An 18,486-nucleotide genomic window follows, 5' to 3' on the forward strand; every position below is an offset into this window, starting at 1 on the left:
CTGCTGTCCAAGAGCCTCCCACTCTCAACTTGCTTTTCTGCTGTTTGATGCCAAAGCGGCCTTTCTTTCATTCATTGGGTAGATTCTCGTAGGCTGTATGATCATACTTTGAGCCTGAAGTGCTAAAGTGAAGGTGTTCAAGAAGTTCTGCGTTTGGGACGCCTGGGTGGCTTAGTTGGTTAAGCAGCTGCCTTCGGCTCAGGTCATGATCCCAGCATCCTGGGATCGAGTCCCACATTGGGCTCCTTGCTCAGCAGGGAGCCTGATTCTCACTCTGCCTCTGCCTGCCATTCTGTCTGCCTGTGCTCTCGCTCTCTCCCCACCCCCCTCTCTGATAAATAAATAAAATCTTTAAAAAAAAAAAAGAAGTTCTGCGTTTGATCGTGGATCAAGTACCGAATTAAAAAGCAGAGGCGAAAGGGAAATGAAGGCTTCACCCCAGGGGGGACTTGAAAACCTGTACGAAAAAGAGAGGGTTCATGGAGTCTGAAAACCGTGAAAGAGTTTGACCAATTAAATGGGCTGGCTGGAGGATCGGTGATTTAGTTTATTACTTAAGGTGAGCGGGGAAAGAGCCATATCCTAAGTGCCATATTTGCACTGCCAAAGAAGCATCTGAAAGTTAAATGTGTTTTATTTCAGTGTTTAGTGCATACAATGAAGGGTTCACGATTGTTTAAGCCATGTTGGAGTAGAGTTCAGGGACATTGCCTCCCCCGGAGATGGCTAAAGTGCTTAATGTTGTGAGTGTTGAACTCTCCATCACCAGAAATCCTCAAATCTTGAACATCAGAGTATCAGGGAAGGATACTAGAGAACGCTGCAGTAGTCAAGATCAAACTAGATACCGAAGTGGACCTTTTCCACATATGCGTATATGTATAAGTAATTTCATTAACAACTGACAGTAAAGGGGCGCCTGGCTGGCTCAGTCAGTAGAGCAAATGACTTTTGATATCAGGGTGGTGAATTTAAGCCCCAAGTTGGCATGAAGCCATGAAGCCTACTTTTAAAAAAAAGATTTTTTTTTTTTGGTAATTGACAGTACAACTATTTTAAAGCTGACATTCCATTGATGATCTACAATTTTTCCCTCATATGAGCCATTTTGCACCTGATTATTTTTGATGATCTCTCTCCAGATGCTGGATTCCATCTGTAGCATTCTCTGAATCAGGAATCATTGCATTATATGTGCAATAGCTTTGCTCTTTTAAATGTATTTACCCAGATAGTTTACTGTTTCTTCTTGCTCTTCTTTAACTCTTCCTAGAAGGTATAAGGTGAGGGAGATGTTTCCCATTGTAAAACTCTGGGACTAATCCTTGGGTTTTCTAGCTGCTATCTCAAATGCCTGTTCTCTCTTGTTTTGCCTGGATCATAAGTAAGGTTTTATGAATCAAATCCTGCAATTTGTTCGAATTCTGTTATTTTTGTTCAAAAGATTCACTTAAAAAAGTTGTATCTACAGGAAACCATGTTTGAGTTTTGAAATATGGCCAGTTTTTTAGCGTTAACTTTTTTTTTTAAGTAAAACTAAGAGCAAACATAGAATTCATAAAAACAGTTGTCACTCAATGATAATCTTTGAACTTCACTGCCCCCAAGAGGTCTTTCTTTCAACCATCTCAGTTATTAAGAAGTAGAAAAGTCGGGGCGCCTGGGTGGCTCAGTGAATTAAAGCCTCTGCTTTGGGCTAGGATCAAGATCGAGCCCCGCATCAGGCTCTCTGCTCAGTGGGGAGCCTGCTTCTCCCTCTCTCTGCCTGCCTCTCTGCCCACTTGTGATCTCTGTCAAATAAATAAAATATGTTTTAAAAAAAGAAATAGAAAAGTTATCTAACTTACAGTAACAATTTTAGCTTCACTACTAACTTTGGTTTCCAGGTATCTGGCTTCATATCCAAAAGTTCCTACAGAAATATTATTTGCTACGGTTTTCTAAATTTCTCCTTTGAATAATATACTATTTTCCCCTTGAGGGAAGAAAATTTCTGATGTTTTAAGCAAACAGTGGTCCCCACCAAAAGCTGAGTACCTGAATAGATAAGCCACCAATATAGTTGGGCAAATGTTATCTTCTTTTTGGCTGATAACAAATAAATTTTTAAGACTCAATGAATACTGGAGTGCCTGGGTGGCTCAGTGGGTTAAGGCCTCTCCCTTTGGCTCAGGTCATGATCCCAGGGTCCTGGGATCGAGCCCCACATTGGGCTCTCTGCTCACCAGGGAGCCTACTTCCCTTCCTGTCTCTGCCTGCCTCTCCGCCTACTTGTGATCTCTATCTGTCAAATAAATAAATAAAATCTTAAAAAAAAAAAAAAAAGACTCAGTGACTACTACTTTGCATCATCATTTATCTGAGTCATTTCCTAGTTCAAATGCATGTATAGATAACAGGTGGACCATACAGTCCATGCCTTGATAGCCTAAACTCAATAATAAAATATCTGCTCTCATAGATCACCACTGTTTGACAAACAGATCCTATTTAACCCGTATGCTGTGAATGACAGCTATGCAGGAAGTTAACATATCCAAGGCTGGATGATGACAGACCATGAGGATGATATTGATGATGAGGATGATGTTTCATTCATCTTACCCTAAATATTTGCATATCACTATTCCCAAAATGTCTCTTCACAAAAAAAGTAACCATAAATAAATATATAAATAAACCACCTCAGAACTTTAATTCTATAAGAGGGATATGTAGAGTAAAATTCTCCATGTCCATATATGTAAGATGTTCTCTCTTGACACTTTTATGCCTTAATCATTAAGTATTTAAATTTTATAGAAATAAAACATTAAAGAAGTTTATGTATTTGTCACCCAGATTTAACAAATGTTAACATTTTGTGATTGCTTCTGATTGTTCTTTAAATAAAAATGTACAGATATTGAGGCACCTGGGTGGCTCAGTGGGTTAAAGCCTCTGCCTTCGGCTCAGGTCATGATGCCAGGGTCCTGGGATTGAGCCCTGAATCAGACTCTCTGCTCAGCAAGGAGCCTGCTTCCCCCTCTCTCTCTCTCTGCCTGCCTCTCTGCCTACCATGATCTCCATCTGTCAAATAAATAAATAAAATCTTAAAAAAAAATTACAGATACTTGGGTTGCCTGGGTGGCTCAATCAGTCAAGTGTTTCCCTTCAACTTGGGTCATGATCTCAGAGTCCTGGAATCGAGCTCCACCTGAGTGCTGTGTTGGGCTCCCAGCTTAGTGGGGAATCTGCTTCTCCCTCTCCTTCTGCCGCTCCCCACTGCTCATTCTCTCTCTCTCTCAAATAAATAAATAAAATATCTTTAAAAATTTTTGCAACTATATCAGGAACTGCATCCCTCTCCAGATCCTCCCAAATTTGATGTATGATATTTTCATGCATCATAAATCAATAAACATATATGTAGTGATCTTATATTTTATGTTTTCAACTTTTGCTCTTCTTAACCCTCCCTAGGAATGAGAAGTGTGAGTTGAGTAAGATGTTGCCTAGTGGAAAAATCTGGGACTAGAACTGTCGTTTTCTGGCTGCTAACTCAAATCTTCTCTCCTTTTGCCTGGGTCATAAAGAAATTTTTAGCATTCAAATTCTGGAAATGCTTAAATGAATGTCATGTAGCAACTTCTACCAAAATACCATAGCTACTAGCTCCTGGCTGGAATTGCTTCATCAGGATTCTTCTCAAGATGGAGTTTCACCTACAGCTGCCTACTCCAAGTGTAGGGTTCCATCAGCTCTAACATGCTGAGAGGAATGTGCTTATATTTCATCACTTTCCCAAAATATACACTAGTAAGAGGATACAGGGACCAAAAGAAGAAAACGGTCTTTTTCCCACAGCAGTACCGAAATTAGTAATTTGCTTACTGGTTCTGTATGCTCTGACTAAATATGGCTTCTGTTTCAACTTGTTGGATACTAGCAAAAGCTGTGTTAGGACAAGCTTCCAAGGGATGACATAGAAAGAATATTCAACTGTCAGGTTGCTGAGTGGACAAGAAGTTGAGAACCAACAACTGATTCAGCATATTAGTTGGGTGGTTTGCTTACTTGAGCATGAGTCCAGAAGGCTCAAACTAGGTTACAAACTATAATGTGATTCACAGTTTAGCAATCCAGTTAGCCATCAGTTGCATGTAAAAAAGAACCAGAAACTCTTTGGTCAATAATTTTTGGTTAAATTTTTTCCCCAGTAATATTGCTAAGGAAAATACAGGGGTGTACACTTGGCTAGCTTAGTTAGTACAGCATGCCACCCGTGATCATGGAGTGGTGAGTTCAAGACCCACGTTGTGCATAGAGCTTACTTAAAAAAGAAATTTTTTTTAAAGAAAAAATATAGAGGGGGGGAAATGATTTACTAACATTCACTGTGCTTTTAAAATGATCCTAAATGGCCTTAAGTTTAAAGGATTAAAATATTAAAATTCTTTATTTCTTTTACTTAAATACATATTTTTACATGGTCTTTAGACATCAGATTGAATTGAAAAGTGAAGGCACAAATCCAGTTCAGTTGTCAGAACAATGTCTTTGGTAGGCAAAAACAAGTTGTTTGCAACTACGAGACACTTTCTAAGCTTCCCAAGGACCACAGAGGTTAGGTTTTATGTTACAGCTGTGAAACTGAGGTGTAGAGAGATTAAGTACTTTGCCTAAAAGTCAAAAGCTAAATACGGTCTACAGGAATAGCTTTTTCAACTTGATTCTTTGAATCCTATTCTGCAGCTCATGGCCTCAGGGAATTGTCCAAGTCTGTTGGGTAGGCTAACAAGAATGACTAGATCTGGGCTCATAAGACCTCAGTCTGAATCCCACCTCTTCCAGCTGTGGGATCCTGAGCCTGAGCCGGTCAGGACACTTCCAAAACACGAAGATTCTCTTTTCCTCACAGCATTGTGAAGTTTTACTGTGATAGTGCATGTGAACAGACTTGGGGAACTGTGGGAAGTCTCTTCAAATATATGGTATGTCACCTTGGATGAGTAAGTTGCCTTCTTTGAGCTTTAGCTATAAACTGAGGATAATAAGGCATATCAAACGGTCGTTTGGAAATGAAATGAGACGATACATGTAAATCATAGGATGCATAATGTACAGTGTCTGAAACACAGAATTCAAAGTGCTGGCGGTTACTCAACTCCTCATTTTCAGTTTTCTGGCTCATGTAGCAAGATTTTAGTAAATCTTTCGAGTATCCCTGGGGCAGGTGCCTGAAATTCTCACGGGACAGCGAAGTGAATAAACTAACTACCCCTTTCCCCCTTTGATCATTTCCTCCCAAACCCCATTTTACAGACACAAGGCTGAGACCAGGAGAGCTAGAGTACCAGGCAATAACCAGGATTCTCAAGTTAACATCTCTACTTAGCGCGGCTGCGCAGCTGGCGAATCCCGCGCTTCGTTCCGCAAGGGGGCGCTCGGCTGGACACCGACTCCAGGGGAGACGGGGTTGCGGAAAGGCGGAGCCGTGCCTAGCAAGATGGCGCTGCCCGCGTTGCTGCGCCAGTTCTCCAAGCTGCTGGCTCCAGCTAGGCTCCCAAGCGGCTGTGAGTGTCCCTCTTCCTTCAGGCCGACCCGACCTTCCCCTCGCTCACTCTCAGGGTGAATCCAGCCCGCGGGGTAGCGGGGTTCTGGGCCCGGGCGCGTCCTGCAGTGTGACCTTCGCCGGCCTACGTCCTAAATCCCAGCTCCAACTCTAGGTTCCCCGTCCCGCGCCGCCGACCCTCTTGGTCTCTACGAATGGACTCTGGGTCGTTCCCACCACCCTAACCCGCTGCAGGTTGGGTCCTGCAGACCCTCTTGGTGCCGCTTCCGCCATCTCGGGAGTCATCTGGGTCTCTGCAAAAGCCCGTTTTGGCTTTTGAGGGCGTCCTGGAGGACAGGGGCGACTCGGTCTGGCTGTGCCGGTGGCTCAGGACGAGTTAACTTGACTTTCTGAACCTGTTTCGGGAGCTGTTTGGCGCGGGGGGGTGGGGGGGCGAGGAGAGAATTAAATGCAATAATACACACGTAAGAGTTAGGTTTTTCAATGCAGCCGATACGTTATTGATTTACAGACACTGTCACCTTTCAGCTTCTGTGCGATCAAAGTTCTACGTTCGGGATCCGCCACACGACAAACCTGACTGGTTGAAAGTTGGACTGACCTTGGGCACCTCCGTCTTCTTGTGGATCTATGTGAGTTTTTACTCCCTTGATGTCGTGCGACTCCAACACACTGGGGAGCTTAAATGTCATGTTGCTGAGCAAATCTCCCATTCAATTGGATATTTATGTAATTGCTAATTATATAAGGGAAATCCCAAAGACTAAAAAGAAATATTCAGGATTTCAGCAGCATCGAGAAAATATGATGAATCTGAAACTTACGTCATTCATGGTTAATGAGAATGGTTTTGTGATGAATGGTGTCCTTTACTTGGTAATGAGGATGGAGACTGGTTGGGTTTTATGAAGGCACTTTTTTTTTCAGATGACATAGGGACAGATCATCACTGGACAAGCTGTACAAATTAAGTCCCACTAGACTTGGAAAACATAAGATTTTAATCAGTGTTTGGGTAAATACATTGTTGGAAATTGTACTTAGTGTGTAGCAGCCTTTTTTTTTTTTTTTTTGTCTTTAGAGTATGCCAAATGCTTTACATGTAGAAACTCATTTAATCTTTTCAAAAACACTGTGTAGTAGGTAGTATTATTGTTGACTTTTTTTTTAAATAATCTTTTTTTTTTAAAGAAACATTGTTTTGTTTTGTTTTTGTTTTTTGTGTTTTTTTTAAAGATTTTATTTATTTATTTGACAGACAGAGATCACAAGTAGGCAGAGAGGTAGGCAGAGAGAGAGGAGGAAGCAGGCTCCCCGCTGAGCAGAGAGCCCTATGTGGGACTCCATCCCAGGACCCTGAGATCATGACCTGAGCCGAAGGCAGCGGCTTAACCCACTGAGCCACCCAGGCGCCCCTTGTTTTTGTTTTTTAAAGATTATTTATTTATTTATTTGACAGAGAGAGAGATCACAAGTAGGCAGAGAGGCAGGCAGAGAGAGAGAGAGAGGGGAGGAAGCAGGCTCCCCGCTGAGCAGAGAGCCCGATTCGAGACTCGATCCCAAGACCCTGAGATCATGACCTGAGCCGAAGGCAGCGGCGCAACCCACTTAGCCACCCAGGCGCCCTATTGTTGACTTTTTTATAGATAAAGAAAATGCTTGGAGAAATTATTTTGCTGAACCCAGTTCTCCCTCACTTAGAATTACACTACAGACCATTGTGAAATACTGCCTCTCTGTAGATAAATTTTCTTGAAGTTGACTCAAAGTCTGTGTGCTCGATTAGTATTTAAAATTTTTTGTTTTGTACCTAATGTGTTAGGGGTTTTCTCCACTGCCTCCCACCTCCAATTCTTATATCTCTTATTTTGGATTTTCTCATTGAAATGACTTGTTGATGGGGCGCCTGGGTGGCTTAGTCGTTAAGCATCTGCCTTTGTCTCCTCTCATACCCGGGTCCTGGGATCTAGCCCCACATTGGGCTCCCTGAACAGCGGGGAGCCTGCTCCTCCCTCGGTATGCTGCTCCCCCTGCTTGTGCTCTGTCAAATAGATAAAATCTCAAAAAAAAAAATGTTGATAAGGAGTAAGAGATGTTAATAAGGAGTAAGAGATGTTAAAAGTCATTTACAACATGACAACAGCAGTAATCCTTTTTGAAATAATATTTGTCATGATGAAGTTTTAATATAAAATTTTCCTAGAAAAAACTTGATTGCTGTTGAGAACTCTGAAATTAGATCTTTGATTGCAGCAAATGTCACCCCATCCCAACCATTGTTTTGGTTGCATATTCTGTCAGACAGTTTTTCTAAGAAAGTATCTATCTCCCATAACATCTAATTAATACACATATAGTTGGGGGATGGAGTTGGTCACTCACAGTATCAAACTTCCAAGGTTAGAAGTATAACACATCCAGCAACCAGTCTAGACCTCATTTGATAATTCAGTTCTGGTTGGCGGTGCTGATTTAGCTCCTCTGTGGTAAGTTATTCTATTACATTAATTAACCACTGAATGAAATAATTTATTTGGCAGAACATGAATTTAAACTCGTAAGGGCAGGGGCACCTGGGTGGCTCATTTGTTAAACATCTGCCTTAGGCACAGGTCATGATCCCAGGGTCCTGGGATCCAGCCTGCTTTGGGCTCCCTGCTTGGCGGGAAGCCTGCTTCTCCCTCTCCCATTCCCCCTTTGCCCTGCTTATGTTCCCTCTGTCTCTCTCTGTGTCAAATAAATAAACAAAATCTTATAAGTAATTATAACACATATACATAAATAAAACAGACTTTTAAGGGTTGCCTTCTCAAATGTAGTATGTTAGACTGAAACGAACTAGTATAGGGATGCCTGGGTGCCCCAGTTGGTTAAGCGTCTACCTTCAGCTCAGGTCATGATCCCAGGGTCCTGGGATAGAGCCCTGCATCAGGCTCTCCGCTCAGCGGGGAGCCTGCTTCCTCCTCCTCCTCTCTCTCTGCCTGCCTCTCTGCCTGTTTGTAATCTCTGTCTGTCAAATAAATAAATAAAATTTAAAAAAAAAAGAAATGAACTAGTATATACCATTCATAGTTTTTGGACTTGCATCTCTTAGTCTTTTCTTTTTAACTAGAATAGCTGTAATTTTTTTTTTTGCTTTTCCAAAATTGTTTAGAAAAGCAAATCCAGGGCACCTGGGTGCTTCAGTCGGTTAAGCATCTGCCTTCAGCTTAAATCATGATTCCAGGGTTCTGGGATTGAGTCCATATGGGGTTCCTTGCTCAGCAGGGAGCCTGCTTCTCCCTCAGCCTCCTGCTCCCCCTACTTGTGTCCCCTTTCTCTTTCTCTCTGTCTCTGACAAACAAATAAATAAAATCTTAAAAAAAAAAAAATACTTTTTATTTAAAAAAAAAAAAGGGAAAGAGGGGCACCTGGGTGGCTCAGTCAGTTAAGCATCTGCCTTCGGCTCAAGTCATGATATCAGGGTCCTGGGATTGAGCCCCACATTGGGCTCCTTGCTCAGCAGGGAGTCTGTTTCCTCCCTCTGCCTCTTGTTCTGTCTGCTTATGCTTGCTAACACTGTCTCTGACAAATAAAGTCTTTAAAAAAAAAAAAGCAAATCCAGATCCCAGTGGCCTAGTGCCCTCCCTCATCCCTAGAATAGTTGTAGTTCTTTTAATCTATGCTTATTCCTCTTATATACCTCTTCTATACCAAATATAGGTATCACTGGTTAGCCTCTTTAAGTTTCCAGGAAGATTATATTTCTAATTTTAATTGTTACCTACCTCTAGCTCATCAAACAACATAATGAAGATGTTTTAGAGTATAAAAGAAGAAATGGGTTGGAATAAACTATTGAAATACTAATATGGTAAGTATGCAATTTTATAGGATTAATTAATTATGCAAATTAACTTGACCTCTTTTTAAATAATGTATTTTTGTTGTTTTTTTATTGGGTTTATACTTTTCTTTAAGTTTATTTTTTTTGTAATCCCTACATCCAATGTCAGGCTCAAACCAAAAACCAGTGATCACATTGCATGCTCTTCCAGATGAGCCAGCCAGGCGTCCCTTCTGAGTTTTTTTAGCACTGATACTCCTGTCTCTGACAAATCTATGAATTATAATACCTTAGTTGAAGCATCTCTCAGTATAATCATTTTTTAAGCATCATTTTTAATCATTATGCTTTGAGTTTGTTCAAAGAAAGTTGTATTTAAGAATAAAACCAAAATCGGGATGCCTGGGTGGCTCAGTCGGTTAAGCATCTGCCTTCAGCTCAGGTCATGATCCCAAGGTCATGGGATCAATTCCAACATCAGGTTCCTTGTTGAGTGTGAAGGCTGCTTCTCCCTCTGCCTGTTCTCCCTCCTCGTGCACGTGAGCACACACTATCCTTCTCTCCCCCCTCCTCTTTCTCTCTGAGAAATAATAAAATCTTAAAAAGGGGGGGGGGGTGTCTGGGTGGCTCAGTTAACTAAGCAACTGCCTTTGGCTCAGGTCATGATCCCAGAGTTCCGGGATTGAGTCCTGCATTGGGCTTGCAGCTCCATGGGGAGTCTGCTTCTCCCTCGGACCTTCTCCCCTTTCATGCTCTCTCTCACTATTTCTCTCTCAAATAAAAAATAAAATCTTAAAAAAAAAAAAAAGAATAAAACCAGAATCATACCGTTTTTGTAAATCTAATGGTACTCTACACAGTGACTTCAAAGCACTAAAGACAAATTACCATTATTTGTGTATGTATTTCTTAATATCTGTTTGTCATAGATAGCACCTGAGTATAAATTCAATGAGAACAGAAAAGCTGTCTATTTTATTAATCATACTGTACTCAGCAAATTGCCCAGTGCCTGGGCCTACTGATAATTTAATATTTGTAGAATGGATGAATGTATAAGGGCAATAGATTGGTAAATCTTTTACTGTGTGACCACTTCATTGTGATTGTCACTAACACCCAATTGGACAATTCATACTGAAATCTAGTTGTGAACAAGATATGATACTCTGCATGCTCTGTGATTTAAAGGAATGAATTTATTTTATATGCCAATATATATGTATCTAAATACATAGTAAATTTCCAAAAATCCTTTTAAGCAAATTCTATAGTAATCCTTTTGTAAAATGAAAAATCACTCTTACAAATCTCAGTTTTCATGGATTAGGTTGACTAACTCAGCCCTTTAAGGTTTGATTATCCAAATTTTTCATTTCTTTTTTCATATTAGTATCACCTTGCTGTCACTACTTTAGTCAGCCAGTCAAGAGATAAACATAAATAGATATGTTTTTGCTACTCTCTTATAGGTCACATAAAATATTTTTTATTAAAACTTAAATAAAATGAAAGGTTGTTACTCTTTGTGAATTTGTTTTCTAGACTTCCCTGGATGCTCTAGGTGAATTATTCAGAATGGTCTAATTTTAATATTATTTCTGCTAGTTAATGCTATAGTTTTAATTTTTTTTTCTCTTCATTATAGGTATGTTCCATATAGTGATTATACTAATTCCTTTGGATTCACCAATCTTTTGAGTTGTAAATGTGAAAGAAAAAGTTGTATGTGAATGTATGTCAAATCAGCATTTGTGTTTTGCATCATTAAATGAAAAAATAAAAATACTTCTGTATTCTTCAGAGTATATATGTTGTGACTATATAGAAAATGAATTCTAAAGTGCGTTATTAGAAATATTTTGATGTAGAGGTGCCTGAGTGGCTCAGTGGGTTAAGTGTCTACCTTCAGCTCTGGTCATGATCCCAGGGTCCTGGGATCAAGCCCCACATCAGGCTCCCCGCTCAGCAGGGAGCCTGCTTCCTCCTCTCTCTCTGCCTGCCTCTCTGCCTACTTGTGATCTCTGTCTGTCAAATAAACAAATAAAAAATCTTAAAAAAAAAAAAAGTTTAAAAAAATCACTGCTGAAGGATTGATTCTTTATATCAACTTTTTCCCCCTTATATCAACTTTTAATTTCTATTCCAAATAATCTTGAGTCTGTCAGAGTGTTAAAGCTACTTTTTTTTTTTTTTTGATGGAGTTACTTTATTACTCAAAATACTAAAGAACCCAAATACTGTTTCCTTCTAGAGAAGCCATTCTGGTAGGTCAGAAAGGAAAGGTGAATCCTTTATTTTTCATACTAGAGTTTGTTCTGACTCCATTTCCTTGAATTTGGATAATCCTCATGTGGTTGACTTTTGTACTCACCAGTTACAGCAGCAGTCTGTTCCTTTTTGTGAAATGACTTAGCAAACTCCTAAGAAAAGGGGGAAGAGGAGAGGAGATTAATAGACACAAAATAAAATAGATTTCATTTATCCTTCATCAAAAGTCTTTCTTATGGGGGCGGCTTTCTTGTGCATCAGTTAAAATTTATTTATGTGCCACTTTATTCACTTGTGATTTAAACACTTAGTGTACCACACATTTGAAAATTCATTATTTATGTCTCCATTCTGATGTTAAGTGGAAAGACTTACTGCATTATAAATGGTTTTGTGTCTTGGGGGCTGTGGCCAGCACTTGCTCTGGGAGATTCATGACCTAATATCTTTGGAAGTCACTTCTGAACAAAAAATCAGAATTAACAGTATTTCAGAGTAATTATTTAATGCAAATCCAGTGAAAAGCCAGCTATAATAGTTACTATAAACTTTTGTTAGTTTGGAGCTCTAGCTGATAGAGCTGGGAATCTGAGGGGTTATACAGACCAATCTCATTAATTAAACAAATACAAAAATCAGAGCTGAAGAGTGATTTGTCCAACAACCCTGTGGTAGAAAACAGACAGCAGGGTGCCTGGGTGGCTCAGTGGGTTAAGCCGCTGCCTTCGGCTCAGGTCATGATCCCAGGGTCCTGGGATCGAGTCCCGCATCGGGCTCTCTGCTCGGCAGGGAGCCTGCTTCCTCCTCTCTCTCTCTCTCTGCCTCTCTGCCTACTTGTGATCTCTCTCTGTCAAATAAATAAATAAAATCTTTAAAAAAATAAAAAAAAATAAAATTAAAAAAAAAAAGAAAGAAAAAAAAAAGAAAACAGACAGCAGCGCTAAGAGCATGAGTCTTGATATTTCCAAGGATGACCACTGCCTACTCTTTGGAATCTGTGCATATGTTAGATTAAATGGCCAAGGGGAATTAAGATTACAGATGGAGTTAAGTTTGCTAATCACTAAATTTGACACTTAAAGGGGGAGATTATCCTGGATTATTTGGTTGGGCCCAATAAAATCACAAGGATCCTTAATAAGTGGAAGGAAGAGGCAGAAGAGTGTGTCAGTGATGTGATGTGAAAAAGACCCAGCTGGCCATTGCTAACTTTGAAGGTGGAAGGGAGCCAAGAGCCAGAGTGGAAAAGTTAAATTCTTCCTTGGAGTCTCCAGAAAGGAGCACAGTGCTGCTGACACCTTGATTTTAGCCCAGTGAGAACTATGTTGGCTTTCTCACCCACCCCCCAAAAAGACCTGAAAAAGAATCAGTTTGTGTTTTGTGCTTATAATTAATTAATTAATTAATTCGTGTTCTAAAACTGTTGTAGCAATGTAGGGAACTAATGTCTTCACACAGTAACAGAAAACAAGGAGTCAGGTACTCCCAAATCAAGGCACATTCCACTAAAAGAAACATTTAAAAATATACCTACCGGGGTTGCTGGGGGCATGGTGGGGAAGGATGGGGTGGCTGGGTTGTGGACATTGGGGAGGGTATGGGCTATGGTGAGTGCTGTGAAATGTGTTAGCCTGATGATTCACAGACCTGTACCCCTGGGGCAAATAGTACATTATATGTTAATAATAATAATAATAATAATAATAATAATAATAAAATACACCTCCCAAAAGGGAATTGAAAACTCGAAGACACTTGAGATTCCAGAAACTGATAACCTCAGTAGGAAATAAATTATAAACAATATCAACTGTATGTCAGGCCTTGCAAACATAGCTCCTGTGTGGACTTTCATCTTGACTATGCCCGTGTGACTCTAGGGGGAGCCATTCCTGAGGATGGGGCTGTCTAAGAGTTTTCTGTATTGATGAAAATGTTCTATCTGCTATCCGCTAGTCTCATGTGGATAATGAGCATCTGCACTGCGATTAATGTGACTGCATTTTGGATATTTTATTTTCATTAATTTGAATATCCACATGAAACTCGTGGCTGCTTTATTGGATAACACAGATACAGATTATTCTTTGAGTAACCTAGAGTTGTGTATATAGTGGCACTGGTGGAGATGCTTTCTAAGATAAATACTGAAACCTAATTCAAAATGTGTGAAGCTAAAAAAAAAAAAAAAAAAAAAAAAAGTTACAAGGATACAGAGTGACAGACACAGAGAACAGGAATGCACCTGGGCCCAGTAATAAGGGGTCTGGAACTCAAATGTTAAGACTCTTACTCTTAGCGCTGCTGTCTGTTTTCTTTACACAGTTTTCTTTTCCAGCACAATCAACATTGTAAGAAGCCATAGTCAATAGTTCCTAGATTTACATTTAAGTTGAAGAGTGCAGTTGGACCACACACTCATTCTAATTCTAAATTCCCAAGAGGAACTGTGGTCAGATTATGGTTTCTTTAGTAATGTGAGAGAGTTTACATAAAAAAGAAGATGTAGACAAATCCTTTGTCAAATACAATCAAGATTTTTATCAGATCAAAATCAGGTCAGTGGTTAAATGTCCGCCTTCAGGACTGGTCATGATCCTGGGGCCCTGCTCAGCCTGCAGTCGACTTCTCCCTCTGCCCCTCCCCCCCCCTGCTCATGCTCTCTCACTTTCTCTCCCTTTCAAGTAAAATCTTTTAAAAAAATAAGGTAGACCTGGGGTGCCTGGGTGGCTCAGTGGGTTAAGCCTCTGCCTTCAGCTCAGGTCCTGATCTTAGGGTGCTGGGATCAAGCCCTGCATTGGGCTCTCTGCTCAGAGAGATGGCTCTCTGCTTCCTCCTCTCTCTCTGCCTGCCTCTCTGCCTACTTGTGATCTCTGTCTGTCAAATAAATAAATAAAATCTTTTTAAAAAAAATAAGGTAGACCTTTTTTTCAGATTTAGTAGCTATGAGGTAGTCATTTAGTTATTCATTCATTCATTCATTTTTAAGTAAGCTCTACACCTAGTGTGGGGCTCAAACTCGTAAACCTGAGATCAAGAGTTGCTTGCTCTTCTGACTGAGTCCACTAGGTGCCCCTAAATTATTAAGTTTCCATGGAAAAAACAGGCTATATAAATTCAGTTGCAAGTATAGGAAGTAATAGGTTTGTGTTCCCACAAAAGATATGTTGTAGTCCTAACCTTCAGTATCTCAGAATGTGACCTTATTTGGAAATAGGGTAGTTGCAGATGTAATTAGTTGAGATGAGCTCATATAGGCCTAGAGTGAATCCTTAATCCAATATGATTGGTATATCAATGAAAAGAGACACGGACACACAGGGAGATGACTGCCAGGTAGTGATAGAGGCAGAGACGGATAGGAGGGATGCATCCACAAGCCAAGGATTACCGACAAACTCAGAAGCTAGATAAGGCAAGGAAGGATTCTACCCTACAAGTTTCAGAGCAGGTGTGGCCCTGCTGACATCTTGATTTCAGACTTTGAGTGCCCCAAACTGTGAGAATCTATTTCTATTATCCTAAGCTGTCCAAATTTGTACAGATTATACTCTGAGAATTTAGTGTTAAGAAAAACAAAGCTGCGTGGCACATGGATGGCTCAGTCGGCTAAGCATCTCACTCTTGATTTCAGGTCAAGTCAGAATCCCAGGGTCCTGGGACCTGCTCAGCGGGTAGGTGCTTCTCCCTCTCCCTTTGTACCTCCCCCCACTTGTGTTTTTTTTCTCTCTCAAATAAATAAAATCTTAAGAAAGAAAAAAGTAAAGCTTTTTCTAACTTTTGGTGGAGCGCAGGAAATCAGTCTTTGAAAATTGCTTTTAATTTATAGACTTAAGCCTTGAGTAAGTATGATGAATATTGCCAGTAGAGGACCCTTACAATATGTTTTCAAGACTGATATCTACTTTGTCAGCAATCACAATTAGGTGGAGTCCATCTTAGGTAAGCCAAATTATCCCTGACCCTTGATTCTTGTTTTCCCAACCAGACCAAGAAAAATGTCAAGGATGTGCTGAAGGGCAGTATTAGAAACAATATGACCGACAGCTGGGAAATCATTGTCTGAGCTTCTACGGCAAATACCTATGTTAAAATTTTCTTGTGTTTGGGAGAAACAGCTTGCCATAGAGTGAATTTGACAACCCACAGGTGCGTCCTCGCATGTCCTCATGGGAAGCATTTCATCAAGATGTGAAGAGTTGGTCATCAAAATGGAAAACCACATATTCTACAGGAGCTGTAGAGTGGGTAGAAAATTCCCTTTGATCCAAGAGGCATTGAGTTTGGGGCGCCTGGCTAGCTCAGTCGTTGGAGCACGAGGCTTTTAATTTCAGGGTTGTGAGTTCAAGCCCCACGATGGGCTCAGAGCTTACTTGAAAAAAAAAAAGAGAAAAGAAGTGAGGGGCATGGAGCTTTTAATTAAGATGAGTAGGACCTGGAGAGTGGTGCTATTTAACTTACATTTCTTGCCTCTCTCCGCTTGCATGACCACATTCAACCTAGAGGACATGATAGGCTCCCCACTAGACCTTACTGTATGATAAGAAAGTGGAATGTGATGGATCTTTCGTGTGTGCATTGAAAGGCAACAGAAGGGCGCCTGGGTGGCTCAGTGGGTTAGGCTGCTGCCTTCAGCTCAGGTCGTGATCCCGGGGTCCTGGGATCGAGTCCCGCATCGGGCTCTCTGCTCAGCAGGGAGCCTGCTTCTCTCTCTCTCTCTCTGCCTGCCTCTCAGTCTACTTGTGATCTCTCTCTGTAAAATGAATAAATAAAATCTTTAAAAAAAAAAAAAAAAAAGAACAACAGAATATGGTAAAAGGAGCCTTGAGCTCCAGCTTGGGCCGGAAGTCAGAATCTTGGGGATCTAGGGGAACACATTTCATACTAATGTGCTTTAGAGCTCACACCAGCCCTATAAATAAAGGAATTGTCCACCTTTTACTCAGACCAGTAAAATAGATCAGGTATCTGGCTCCCAAACTCATATCTTAACTATTGTGCTATACTACCTCAGTTTTTTTCATATGTGATGGAGAAATAATCAGCATTATCCAATATCCTTCGGGATTATTAAGAGGATATAGTACAAAAATAGATGAGACAATACTTTGGGAAAAGCTTTTGAAGGCCTGTATATGTGTTTTATTCTTGCCTCCTTTAAACCAATCAGTTGCATTATTAAAACTAGTTCGGTTATAACCCAAAGGCATTAGATTACATTTATTATTAATATCTGATCAGAGATTTCTTAGTGATCACTTGGTAACTACCTCTGAGAAAAGACGTTGGTTCCATGTCTCACTATAATATTTGTATGATAGCAGAAATTTTTTCTTGTTCGTTGGAGAGTGCCTTGGAACAGTGCCTAACATAATAGATACTCGATAAATATTTGTGAAATAAATAATAAACTAATCTCCAACATCCTGGATGGTCCCTAGCATCTTGTAAGCATTTTGAAAGATACTTTGAAAGATTGAGTGGTTACTATGCAGCCTAGAGGTGATCTGGAAGACCTCAGACTATACTCAGAAAGAGAATACAACTGAATTCTGAAAAGGAGCCTAGAACAGTGTCCCAAGAGCCACCCTCATTTACAAATATTTACTCAGAAAGAATCCTTCTTAGGGGAGCTTCTAACACATTAAATAACAGTATAATACATGCATTAATTTATTTAAATGCATTTACTGCCTTTGACTATTCCCTCCCTGACAGCCAAGTAAAAATTCATCCCCAAGTACACCAGGGAACAAATGAGCCATAGTGGAAGACAGATTTGTGCATTGGTCCTAGCTGCTAGCAGTCCATTAAACATCCTACACCCCAGGGAGATAGCTAATCTCTAGTTGCTAGTGGAGGTATACTCAATGTTGGTGAAGGTAGTAAGTGCACTAAGCTGCATTTTGCTACTTTCAGGAAAGTGCTTGGAAATCAAAATTTGATCACTCATTAGCTACAGATTACCTAATTGTTTTTATTCAAATGTTTAATCACTAAGGATAGCTAGCTACTCTGAATATATTAAAAAAAAAAAAAAACTAGCTCTCTCTCTCTTTTTTTTAAGGTTTTATTTATTTATTTGACAGAAAGAGCACAGAGGGAGAGTGATTGGGAGAAGCAGACTCCCCACCCAGCAGAGGGCTCCATTCATGGCTTGACCCCAGGACCCTGAGACCATGACCTGAGCCAAAGGCAGACATTTATCTGACTGAGCCACCTAGGCACCCCTCAAAAAACCAGTTCTGACCATTGACTTTGTATTCTTCAAGTGAGAGTATGTGAAATATTAACATACATTTTTGGGGCACAGAAGCAGCACCTCTGGGACACCTGGGTGGCTCAGTCAGTTGAGCGGCTGCCTTCGGCTGGGGTCATGATCCTAGGGTCTTGCTCCGCAAGGAGCCTGCTTCACCCTCTGCCTCTGCCTGGTACTCTACCTGCCGGTGCTCGCTCTCTCTCTCTCTCTCTCTCTCTGACAAATAAATAAATAAATCTTAAAAAAAAAAAAAAAGAAGAAGAAGAAGAAGAAGAAGAAGTAGGACCTCTGAGCAGTGTCTATGTCTATTCACATAGCAAATGTGCAAATGTGCCTGTAACATGCCAAGAGAACTTGAAACTAGAACTATGATCATGTCCTTTATTTTTTAATTCATGACCATCAGTTCCTGGACATTCCTCTCTACCACCAAACCATTTGCTAAAGGTAATAATTTCCATCTTCCTGAGAGTTGAAAGAATTAAAAGAGATAATATATGTGCAAATGCGTTATAAACTATCATGTGCCAAACACATACGAGGGATTATTATAGGAGGAAACGTGCCTTCCAAAAT

At 40.3% G+C, this 18,486-nt stretch overlaps 1 protein-coding gene across 1 annotated transcript; it reads left to right on the top strand.

Annotated features, from left to right (window-relative positions):
• The first annotated feature begins 36 nt into the window (after window positions 1–36).
• On the top strand, window positions 37–11,188 carry NDUFC1 (NADH:ubiquinone oxidoreductase subunit C1). The gene is made up of 6 exons (XM_082727659.1): window positions 37–144; window positions 367–559; window positions 5,305–5,555; window positions 6,083–6,186; window positions 9,328–9,407; window positions 11,029–11,188. The coding sequence occupies exons 3-5, from the start codon at window positions 5,489–5,491 to the stop codon at window positions 9,385–9,387; spliced, it is 231 nt and encodes a 76-aa protein (XP_082583785.1). The 5' UTR covers window positions 37–144; window positions 367–559; window positions 5,305–5,488; the 3' UTR covers window positions 9,388–9,407; window positions 11,029–11,188.
• Window positions 11,189–18,486: the final 7,298 nt, after the last annotated feature.

The sequence above is a fragment of the Mustela nivalis genome (assembly GCF_964662115.1).
Source record: "Mustela nivalis genome assembly, chromosome: 4".
NCBI classification, from domain to species: Eukaryota; Metazoa; Chordata; class Mammalia; order Carnivora; family Mustelidae; genus Mustela; species Mustela nivalis.